General features: G+C 41.2%; 1 protein-coding gene across 1 annotated transcript in view; it reads left to right on the top strand.

The window, feature by feature from the left end:
- The first annotated feature begins 966 nt into the window (after nt 1-966).
- The window catches only part of GRM8 (glutamate metabotropic receptor 8), a 778703-nt gene continuing 766943 nt past the window's right edge, over nt 967-12726 (top strand). The window contains exon 1 of the mRNA XM_068550083.1: nt 967-1476. Within this exon, the coding sequence (XP_068406184.1) occupies nt 967-1476 (510 nt within the window). The remainder of the gene's footprint in view (nt 1477-12726) is intronic.

Here is a 12726-nt window from a genome sequence, read left to right as displayed (position 1 = left end):
CTACCCTCCGTGTTTAATTTTCAAGTCATTTTTTTGTTACCAGAGAACAATAAGATAATTTATACCAAATAGCTGACATTCTATGTTTAATCTTTTCACAAGCTCTAAAACTTATACATTTTGGGCTCCTTGGGTGGGTTTTTTTTTTTGTGATTGAATAATCACTTTTTCCCATTGGGAAATCTGAGGCACCAAAAAATGTCATTAACAGATGACTGGCTTGTTGAATACATCACAGAAAATAGCCTTTCATTCTGATTTTGTGGACGAAATTTAAATGCTAAATTCAGACAGCTGTAAAAAGTAAAAACAGATTTGAAAAGAACTAATGCCATCAATCTCAGGATTTTTACCTTCACAGAAATTGGATTTATTGAAATGAAATGGTACATAAAAATGCTTTCTGATTTGGGAGAATCAACCTAGTTTCTGATACGTTTCTGTTTCCCTTGCTCCAAAAGTGTCATCAATCTCTCTGTTTAGATGCAGTGCAGCCAGGTGTTCAGAATCATAAGGGGACAAAAAGAATTAGTTTCTTACTGAATAGGGAAAATTAAACAATAAAAAAGAGGTCGGTGCAAACAGGGCTTAAAATATGAAAAATGTAGACCCTTTGAACTGAACCCTTTCTTTTTTTCCTTCCGGCCTCCCAGGAATAATTCTGCTACAGGGCTGACTTCAAGGACGTGAATTGGTGACCTCATCCCAACATCAGAACCTCAGCTGTTACTCTAATTTTTGCATCATTCCAGGCAAGTTGACTTTATATGGAAATAAAATTGAACCTTGGGGTCTGATGGAAATTCACTGTGACATTCAAATCAAGAACACCTGCTGAAACCCACAGAGCCTTTTCCCCATGGGCCCTGATGGTAGCCTCCAGAAGGTACAGCCTAAGGTGGTCCCCCTTCTTTTGTGGCAAGAATAAACTTTGGGTCTTGGATTGCAACACCACCTGTGGAGAAAATGGTATTCGAGGGAAAGCGATCAGCCTCTTGTCCTTGTTTCTTCCTCCTGACCGCCAAGTTCTACTGGATCCTCACAATGATGCAAAGAACTCACAGCCAAGAGTATGCCCATTCCATACGAGTGGACGGGGACATCATTTTGGGAGGTCTCTTTCCTGTCCACGCAAAGGGAGAGAGAGGGGTGCCTTGTGGGGAGCTGAAGAAGGAAAAAGGGATCCACAGATTGGAGGCCATGCTTTATGCAATTGACCAGATTAATAAGGACCCTGATCTCCTCTCCAATATCACTCTGGGTGTCCGGATCCTCGACACCTGCTCCAGGGACACCTACGCTTTGGAGCAGTCACTAACGTTCGTGCAGGCTTTGATAGAGAAAGATGCTTCTGACGTGAAGTGTGCTAATGGAGATCCACCCATTTTCACCAAGCCCGACAAGATTTCTGGCGTCATAGGTGCTGCCGCGAGCTCCGTGTCCATCATGGTGGCTAACATTTTAAGACTTTTTAAGGTAAGTAAAGGCACTAGGCAATTCTGACCATTGTGGAAAGACAATAAATTGTCCTGACTCCAGCTGCAGGTTTAAGAGGAAACTGAATGTGGTGAAGATGTTCGTAGAGCCTCTCAGGGCCACAGTTTCCTCAAAGAGAGGGGTTTGTGTCTAGGTTTCTACAAGTGTTGATTTAGTTCCATTTTTAAAAAGAATTAATTGGATTAATTGTGACTTTTTTTCTGAACAAACAGAAGGGTGATAATTTCTATGACATGTTGGGTCCTCAGTATCTTGGGATATGCTATTTATTGAGGCTTATTTTAAAGCAAAGCAAGTGTTTTTTGAGGGTCTGATGAACTCTTAGCTCATTTATCAGATCAAACATTTCTATGGTATTTGAGATTTAAGATAATTTACTTGGTGAAATTTCTTTAACGTGGGATGCTCTGTTATGACAAAAGTTCCTGTGTGGAGAAACAGTATTTATTACAAATGGGTAGATGGGAGTGACACTCTGGGCTAGAAGATGGCCATAAAGTTGTCAGGTTTATTATCGCTACAATAGAGCAGAACCTCATTAATTCAGACTGCTCTGATGCAGACTTAGAATAATTGTATGTAATTCTTATTGAATTCAAAGTTCAGATTTAGCAGGATAATTCGAGACTTTTTGGTTTAGGTTGGATGATCTATTACCTATAGATTACATTTTGAATAAAATTGGCAAAATAAAACAACACGTGGAACAATATTTTGAAAGCATAAAGTCCCATAAACATAAAGTTATTGTAATTCATCTTTCATTAACTTTCTCATTTTATTTATTAACATCCGTTATGTAGTCCTTTGTAATAGACATAATTTTAAAAATTGAAAATACTTTTCACTCTGATTTTTTACTCAGTGGGACATGACTTTTCCAGCTTACTCTGAATTAATGAGTCTTCGTTTAATATCGTGAGAAGCTGTTTCTGTGCATATTAGATTTAAAAATATTAAAAGAATACGGAGAAGTTGGACAGATGACAGATATAGTGACAAAAATGAACAAAGTGATGGAAAACTTACTTCAGAAAATAGAAGGGTTCGAATCAAAAGCTTTCTGCTTTGGAAGCTGTCTTGGGGGACCATCTAGTCTGGTTCATGTCTGTAACATCCCCCCAGCTTCTGTATGAATTCCCTAAGTTTGGAGGAGAGAATGGTAAGAGGCCCCTTAGTGACTATTTTCAGTTGGATGAAATTTTCTCAAATGAGGATGCGGCTGAACAGAAGCTCTGTGTGTCTAAGGAGTACTGAAGAGTCACACACAGGCGTCAGGGAATGCCTGAGATATTTGAGCCAGACGTTAGGAAGAGCCCCTTGGCAAGGAGGAGGACGCAAGATTAAAATAGGCAGCCAAGGGTGCTGTAATTGTCCATCTCTGAAAACTTTCAAGGGAAACTGGAAAGTTGTTAGTAATTTCTCTTGGGCTAATTGACCCCTTGCCTGGAGGCAAGATGCAGAACCAGAAGCTCCAGGTTTACCCCAGCATCCTGGGATCTTGGATTTCTCCCAGCATCCTGATTCTGAGCCGCATGGCATTTTCGGCTCTGGGGTGATGTCCAGCTCCAGCCAGTTTCCCAGTTCTCTTCTCCCCTCTGACTTGATCTCCCTCCCCCGATGCTCCAAAGCATCTCTTTTCTGTTCTTAACTCGTCAACACCCACTTTTAGGGAAGGGGAAACTTTCGTGAGGATCATCTCCCTCCTGTTACTCTCCCCTTATACACTAATTATGGTTCCTGTCAATCCCATCGTAATTCCCGTGAATCCTGTCTCTTTCCTGGAGTCTGGTGCCAAAAGTGGGCAAGGATTTGAGGAGTGGGGTGGAGGCGATAATTGCTCAGCTGAGGTTTTCAAAACTTGTTTACATTAATTTTGCTACAGAATCAGCTTATCTGTAAAATGGGGATGTTAACATTGTGTTAGGTTGTTGGATGATTTAATGAGATAATGCAGGTGAAGGATTCCACCAGGACCTGACCGTGTCCTTTGTCTGCTTGGGCTGCCAAAGGGGACATCGGGCCAACTGAAGGGTAGGCTTTGTTTTTATGCATTCTAGACCTGGCTTCTCTCTGCTTTGTTCTTCTCTCACTGACTGGCCAATTCTTGGGTAACTCTGGAGGGACCTTATTTGATCAGGTGGGAGAATTACAATACCACTGACTCTGGGCAGAGTCCAGTGCTGTAGGTCAATTCTTGAGACCGTGGTCTGCACATGAAGGGGCTGCCACCCTTTACCAAAGCACAGGGACTGGGTGACTTTTAGCCAGGAGGAGATGTTGGTTATGGTAGATGTCATAACTAAGACCAGTATGCTGGCCCGGAGTGAGCATTTAATATATGGAAGCAGATATATTTATTAACCAAATAAGCGGGGCTTGAAAAATCTGTCTTTTACAAGTAAGTGAGAAGATGTAAGTGATCAGCCCATCTTCCAGCTGAACCTGGAACCACATGACTGTGAATTGATAATTACAACTTAATCGTTGTTGTGCTACTTTAATTTACTTTGACGATTCATACGAGACCTCCAGCCAGCACTCCACACTGATATTAATTATGAAATGGTGATGGTCACTCTTGGAATAGAAAATATTTCACTTTATGTGTGAATATATATTCTGTTTAAACACATATGCTAGGACTGACATGAAATATTAGAATAGTTATCAAAGGAATGATCAGCAAATTAATGCTTTGGGGATTGGCTTACAGTTCCATTTTGAAAGATAATAGTTTGATTAAACAAATGCTACGACCTGAATAAAATTAAACATTTAGGACAGTTTTATGGCGCTTGGGCCCCTCCAGGACAGCATATGACCCATAGTATCGAAAAAGATGCCTGGATATCAGTATAGTGCCACTTATTCCTGGATTAATGGAGTCACAGAAGGTCGAGCATCTTGGCTTGGAAAAACACATACAATTAAACTTGACCAAGGTCTTGATTAATGAATTTACTTATTGTCCTTTTCAACAATAAGCATTAATTGGGGTTTTTATAATGTAGCTGGACTCTGTTTAAAATTGTATAGAAAATATTTGGGCTGAAATCAGAAGTAATCTCCAAAGGTCCCAGTTCTCTTTTTCTGGACAATCCTGGTAAAGCCATGTGTTATCTGCCTGGGCTACATTGTGAAGGAGACAAAGTCCTCCAGGCATGCCCATCTTCCTCTTCCTTCAGTCTGGCCCTCCTGCGGCACCGTCTCCTGGCCTCGTCTCCCTCTCCATTCTCCTAATCAAAGCCTCGTTTCAGGAAAGGAGCTATGCATGTGTTATCAGTCATCTGCATATAACATGTCTGTGTTTAAGTCAGAGGAGGATTCTGTTTTCCGTGGGATCGCTAACTGTGATTCAATGAAATGATTTGTCTTTGTCAAGGGGATTCAGGCATTGGGGGGAGGTTCATTTAGCCCCCCAGATCCTGCACCTTGTCGGGGTGGGGGGCAACTCCTCTGCTGTGGAGTATAGCTGGTCCTGCTCGTCTCTAGAGGGAAGGAATGTTGCCCTATCTTTGTTTCTCTTCCTATCAAAGCTCAGGGGCAAATGGTAAAATCAGCCCTTTAACTTCAGCGGAGAATTGGGCACGGGGTGGAGCCAGGCTTCATTGGGGGGTGGGTGTGGGGCGGAAGCTGGCCCGTGGCCTTGCCCCTTGGGGCACTGAATGCCATACTAAACCAGTGATTGTCAACCCTGAGTGTGGGCGGGGCTCACACCCTCTCTCCTCATGCCCTGGGGTGGGGGGGTGTAGGCTATCAAAACTACCTCAGAGGCTTTTCATGTGAGGACACAGTGAGTGAGTGTGTGCCTCCCAACCCCCTCCCTAGAACCATTTTTACTGATTGAAGTGTCTCATATTTCTCAGGTGTGTTGGGAGTGAAAACAAGTTTGAGAGTCACGGAACAAGACTTCAATGATCTGAACTTTTTTTTTTTTTAACATCTTTATTGGAGTATAATTGCTTTACAATGGTGTGTTAGTTTCTGCTTTATAACCAAGTGAATCAGTTATTCATATACATATGTCCCCATATCTCTTCCCTCCTGCATCTCCCTCCCTCCCACCCTCCCTATCCCACCCCTCTAGGTGGTCACAAAGCACCGAGCTGATCTCCCTGTGCTATGCGGCTGCTTCCCACTAGCTATCTATTTTACTTTTGGTAGTGTATATATGTCCATGCCACTTTCTCACTTTGTCCCAGCTTACCCTATCCTCAAGTCCATTCTCTAGTAGGTCTGTGTCTTTATTCCTGTCTTGCCCCTCGGTTCTTCTGACCTTTTTTTTTTTTTCCTTTTTTTAGATTCCATATATATGTGTTAGCATACGGTATTTGTTTTTCTCTTTCTGACTTACTTCACTCTGTATGACAGACTCTAACTCCATCCACCTCATTACAAATAACTCAGTTTCGTCCCTTTTTATGGCTGAGTAATATTCCATTGTATATATGTGCCACACCTTCTTTATCCATTCGATATGAACTTTTTAGAAGCACTACAGACAGCCTTGACACACACACACACGTACACACACCCGTGTCATATATGGGTTAACATGGCGGCAGAGTGGTCACCTAGGTGACTGTTTAATCGCTATACCAAGTTAATGGTTTTAGATAATAGTAGGATCGATTAGGATAATGTGACCCATAACTGCAGAGTAGCAAACCTAGAAAGCCCAGAACTGCTCCAACCTACAGGAAGGTTAATATGCCATTTCAGGGGCTCCTGTGTTGCAGAGAGACCAAAGAAAAGAGGGGTCCAGCTCTCAGATGGAGTCTGCTTAGTTTGAAAAGAATTAAAAAAGAATGAGAGGGCCTTTTGGAAATGTTGACTGGGAAGCCCATAATTTAAATCTGTTTTATAAAGCAGTTTCAAGGAATTTGCATATGTTTTATAAAGAGCTCGGATTTTTTCCCCTTTCTAGAACATTTCCACCCCTCTCTTTTAAATTAGAGCAAATCTGTTCCTCAAAACACTAATCATATGTCTTACTTTGAGCAAAGATTGAACATTCTAAGTTAAAAATAGCACATTGATACTAGGAGGTAACACATGTTGATGTCCACATAGATGCATTGGGGTTAGAAAAGGACAGTGTCAGATATAATTTCTCTTTCTCATGTTTTTCTGGTGAACTTTACCTAGAGAGTTAATTTGCAACCTTGAAGGATGGGGGTTAGATAGTCTGTAGTGTATACTTCCCAAAGCAATCAAATAGAAATCCACGTGTGGATTATTCTATACGTATCTAGAATTACTTCTAGATAATTTCTCACCATGCGGAAGTGTCCTGGTTATAAGTGGCTAAAATTGACCTTCATGTTAAGTAAATGAAGTACAGTGAAGTATCCCATTACCCTGGATGTGCTCGCCTACCCTGCTATGTTTACAAAGATATATTTTCTCCCAAGAGACTCTACTAGTTGCAGTAACCACTCCCATAAAGCCAAGCATTTTGCGAGTTATTTATTGCATACAATGGGCTTTCTTAACTGTAAACTCTGAACAGGTATATCTGCCGTATTCAGGCTCATCTAGTTAGATGGGCAGAAAAATGAGCCCAGTCAATAAACTCAGCAGGAGGTAACATTTCTTGTTTAATCTTATTTGATGGCAAACAGATAATGGAAAATTGAAAGACAGATTCCTTTAGTCAATCTTTTGCTCCTGTAGCAAGCTCTAATTTAGTTCTGTAAAGAGCCTATTCACCTCGGATGAGAGATGCTGGATGTTCTTTCTTAGTGGCCTTAAGTTGGGGTGGAGGGGGGAATGGACACTGCCCACGGTCACTGACACAACTCGAAGCCATAGAGACACATAAATATGCAGACGTGGTCATGCCACTCCTCTTTTTTTTTTTTTTTTTAAAAGGATGTACTTTTTTTTTTTAAAGTAATTTATTTATTTATTTATTTTTGGCTGCGTTGGGTCTTCATTGCTGCGCGTGGGCTTTCTGCAGTTGCAGTGAGCGGGGGCTACTCTTCGTTGCTGTGCACAGGCTTCTCATTGCGGTGGCCTGTCTTGTTGCGGAGCACGGGCTCTAGGTGCGCAGGCTCAGTAGTTGTGGTGCACGGGTTAAGTTGCTCCGCGGCATGTGGGATCTTCCCGGACCAGGGATCGAACCCGTGTCCCTGCATTGGCAGGCGGATTCTTAACCACTGCACCACCAGGGAAGTCCCCACTCCTCTTAAAGTTCTAGTGGCTGCTATTTCTCCCAAGATAAAGGTCTACCTCCACTTCGGGAAGTCTTTTCTTACTTCTCTCCACTACATTAAGTTTCTTTGTTACATGTAACAAAGCTCCAGGAGGGCAGGATGATATCCATGATAACCATGAGGGCATATATATCTTGTTTGTTGCTGTTATTTCCAGCACCTAGTATGGACTATAACCATGAGGGCATATATATCTTGTTTGTTGCTGTTATTTCCAGCACCTAGTATGGACCTATCTGGGAACCCAATAAATGTTTGCTGAGTAAATGAATGAATGAACCATAACTCTCTACCCCTTCCACCTCCTCCACCTCCCTCACCCCAATCCCAGACATTGGAAATAGTAGGTGTTGGGTAGATAGAACAGAAATGGGATTTTGTATATTTTACTTTGTACTCATTGACAAAAAGGAACAGAAGGAAGGAGAAGGGGAGAAAGGAGAGGTGGTATATTCTGGGAGTTCCTATATTTTCATGTGCTGCCTCATTTTCCTACCAATTCACATTTTCTCTAAACAGATTTTTAAAATTAAAAATTAAATAAGTAAAAGACACGAGCACATTCTCACTTTGAAAAGTCTAAGCAATGAATAAGTAAATAGTGTAAAATGGAAAGAGACCACATCCGAACACATATCTATTAGTGAAGTCACATACACACACAGAATTTTACTAATAGATATGTCTTATGGCTTTCTTTTTCATATAACAACATGCCTGGGAGAGATTTCCATGTTGGCTAATATAGATTCACCTCAGTAATTCTCAACCGTGGCTGCCTGTTACCGTCTCCTGGATAGGTTTTAAAAAAGCCCAAACCCTACCCAAGACCAATGAAACTGGGGTGGAGCCCTGGCATTGGTATATTTTAAATGAGCATTAGATGATTCTGTTATTTGTCCAGGGCTGAGAACTATAAAACTTTAGCTGCTTGGTTTTTAATTATATGAATAGAGCATCATTTATTTAATAAATCCCTTACTGATAGGTTACTTGACTTTGATTTCTTAAGGTCATTTATCGTTTGAAAAAAAAGTGAAAACAATGCCAGAGGCATTCCAAGCACTATTAGCTCTAGAGTGAATTTTGGTCTCATAGAGCCCCTTCTTGGACCAGCAAAGGGGCTGAATTAATGAATCACCAAAAACACCTTGCTATAAGGCAGACTCACATGATACAGGCCCACCTCACAGGCAGTGGCTCTTTATGACATGCAGTAACTTAGAACCAGTGTAGGGGTCATGTGCTCAGACCATTAAAGGAGCATCGTGACTTGTTGGGTGGAGCAGATTTTAAACTTGGTGAATTTAAATTAAATATTTCTTACTTTCCCTTTTCCTAGCCTTGAAAGGTCTGACATCCTACAGTGAATACTGAAGACCTCTTAAGACGTTACGTAGTGATTAATGCCTATCTTTTGAGTGTTTTAAATAATACGGTTGTTTTAACTAGTGGCTATGAGTGAGGAGAGGGAAGAGGGGAGGGGCAATAAAGGGGTAGGGGAAAAAAGGGTTATTATAGGATTATATGAAATCATGTGTGTGAAACTTTTGAAAGTCGTAAAGCACTATAGAATTTAAAGAATCTTTGATCCAATTAAAATAAATAAATAAATAATAACGAGGTTGTTTTGAAAGTAGTGAGGAGTCTTTCCAAGAGAATGGCTTGTGACAGTGCTATACATTTTTTGCTTAAGTTGTCCGAAAACCTTTTGAGAGCAAGTCAGGGTGTACGTAGATAAATAAACAAATAAATTCACATAAGAAAAGTTCTGTGCTCTTCTTTCTATTCATTCACCCTGAAGATTGCAGTGATTAGTTTTTTAAAAAAATTTAAAGACTTGATTTTTTTTTAAAGAGAAGTTTTAGTTTACAGCAAAATTGAAGATGGCAGTGGTTTTATTTGGTTTCAGGACTGGTTTCTTCCCAGACTCTTCAGAAGATAGCTTTTTACAACCAACGGTTGTACTTTCTGGGGGAAGACTTAGCATCCGAGGGCTGCCCCTGGCTCCTGCCCAGTAGCTCTCAAACTCTAGCATGCATCCAAATCACCCAGAGGCTTTGTGAAGCATGGAAGCTGAGTCCCCACTCCACCCCCGCCGGCAGAGCTTCTGAGTCAGTAAGTCTGGGTTGGGGTCTGAGACCTGGCATTGCTAACGGTAACCAGGTGATGCTGGCGCTGCCGTTTTGCAGACCACACTTTGAGAAACTCCGCTCCGTGCAAATCGCCTGCTGGCTGACTTAGCAAGTCAAAGTACACAAGACAAAAATGAGGTTGAACAATGTTCTGTCTGGCAGCGGCCTCTTTTCTTTTGATTCATGGCTGGTTGAATTTCTGTTCTTATTGGTCATAATCACAGCAGCTGCTGTATGGATCTATTTTTAATTGTGTGCTCTTTTGGAAGTTGTGTTCCTTATTAAATAATGCGTGGCTCAGGAGTAATGATCAGCAGAATGGTCACTTGAACACGGTTCCTAAAGCAGGGTCACTCAGATGATCACTTTTCCTCATTTTTATTACCTGTGACAGTGGAGCAGACCGATTTAAGAAACCTGGACTGTAAGATACACATTGACAGGGAATTGAGAACAGTAAGTGACGAAAGAGGCTGCGATTTGTCTCAGCTACCAGCAGTTTGTCTTCAGAAACCATGACAGCTACCTTCTGATTTCCATTATGCAATGAGATTGCAAATAACATTCCACAGCAGTCTTAATCAATAGAGGGTCAAAGGAGGCCCTTCTTTACCCACAGTGGGGAAAAAGGGCCTATTTACCCATTTAATTGGTAGAACACATTCTCTGGCAAAAGACAGAGACATCTCTTTCAGCTGTAATAAGCGACTTTCCCTATCTGTAAGCACTGTTAATAACATAAAAATATACATGTAAAAAAAAAAATATACATGTAATCTTTATGTATTTTAAATACATAATGAGCACCAGGCTGGTGGGGTGGGAAGGGGTCCAGGTATAGCATTGTCCAAAGCCACCTTTATCTGTCTCCAGAATGAGGCCAATCTCTGCTGCTTTATTTCATTTGGCCCAGCAAGCTGATAGGCATGTGTTTTCAATGTTGGCCATTTGTCTCCTTCCAAGACTCTCCCAGGCTCCCTCTGTGCTTGGGGAGGCTGGGTTCCTTGGTACAGTATAGCCCAAGATCTACTGGTTAGGCCCACCTTTGAAGTCACGAAGTGCCACCCTGGGCTCCCTTGGGATGTGAGGATGGTAATGTATTCTTGCTCCAGCTCACCCTTGCTTCCCTTTACATGAATCGAGAGTCAATTCTAACTTTTATTAGTGTTTGTGCTATTTCTTACATTTTAAATTTAAGTATTTAACATTGTGACAATTCTCTGTAGTAGAGTTCTCAAAGTGATTTATCATCTCAGCTCTGAGAATGTTTGCATTTATATTGTTTAGAGAACAAATGGCATATCATTCCTATGTAGATTTGTTGTAGAGATATTTGTGTCCTATAGATATTTATCCTCAGGAGCTGTCTTTTCAAATTATAGATTATTGTAATATACTTATCTAGTGGTGCTTGATATTCTTTTGAGTAAAACAGATTAATGTGAATTATATGAAATAGGTCAGGCTTTGTAGTCAGACTTCCTGGGTTCAAATTCTGATGTAACACTTATTAGCTATATTACCTTAAGTACACTAGTTAATCTCTCTAAATCTTAGCTTTCTTTTGTGTGTGTGTGTGTGTGTGTTTTTAAATTAGAAAATTTTTATTGGAGTATAGTTGATTTACAATGTTGTGTTAGTTTCAGGTGTACGGCAAAGTGATCTAAACGTTAGCTTTCTTACATCTGAAGAGTAGATAATGATAGTACCTCCTTCATAAGGTTTTTTTTTTTAATTAATTAATTAATTTATTTATTTTTGGCTGTGTTGGGTCTTCGTTTCTGTGCGCAGGCTTTCTCTAGTTGCGGCGAGCGGGGGCCACTCTTCATCGCGGTGCGCAGGCTTCTCATTGTCGTGGCTTCTCTTGTTGTGGAGCACAGGCTCTACACGCGCAGGCTCAGTAGTTGTGGCTCACGGGCTTAGTTGCTCTGCAGCATGTGGGATCTTCCCAGACCAGGGCTCGAACCCGTGTCCTCTGCATTGGCAGGCAGATTCTTAACCACTGTGCCACCAGGGAAGCCCCCTTCATAAGGTTTTAAATGAAGACAAGATAAAGTGCATGAAGTCCTAAGTAGGTTCCCTGATACATAGTTCTGATGATGATAGTGGGGAGGGAGATGTTGATGTCCACCGTTAGTAGGATAGTCATCTTGAGTTAGACCTCTACTTCAATACTCAAGCATCCATACTGACTTGCCTTGTTTTGTGAACAATGGCAGGTTAGCATTAAAGATGCTGTCACTGACCAAGAAACAATGCAATCAATAGGTCCAAATAGGCTCTGGCATGGAGCTCAGCTGTGTCGTTTGCCTGAAGGCCAAACATGAGACTGGGACCTCACCAACCTCATGCTCCAACCAGTTGAGCTAAGGAAGCAGTGGGCTGCTGTTCTTTCCAAATCCATGTCTTAGGTGGTAAGAGTCAGTTTTGTTTAATGAACAAACAGCCAAGGGAAAGATTGGATGACCCAAAGACAAGCTGTGCTAAATTTTAAGGTTATATCAGCACCCAAACAAAAGTGCCACTAGGGTTCAGTCGTTAAAAAAAAAGAAAACAACAACAAATTCTGGCTCCTTTGGACTCTTTCCCAGTACCCCTGGTTTGATGGTATAAGAGGTGGAGCCGTGGTTGAGGACGAGTGGCTGACTAACCTCAAGGCTGCAGGCAGTCTTTAAGTCTGTCTTTTGGGTTGGAATTCCCTTTCTTTTTTATTTTTTTTTCACACACACACACACGCTGTATTTTATTTTTACAAGAGATAAATAAACTGACAGCAAGCATTGTAAATGGATGACCACAACAAAAGCAACAATGACTGCAATTACCAAACACGAAACACACTCGTACTATGTCATAATATTGACGTTCAGTCC

The sequence above is a fragment of the Eschrichtius robustus genome, chromosome 8, assembly GCF_028021215.1.
Source record: "Eschrichtius robustus isolate mEscRob2 chromosome 8, mEscRob2.pri, whole genome shotgun sequence".
Taxonomy (NCBI): Eukaryota; Metazoa; Chordata; class Mammalia; order Artiodactyla; family Eschrichtiidae; genus Eschrichtius; species Eschrichtius robustus.
This window is presented reverse-complemented; position numbering and strand designations above follow the sequence as displayed.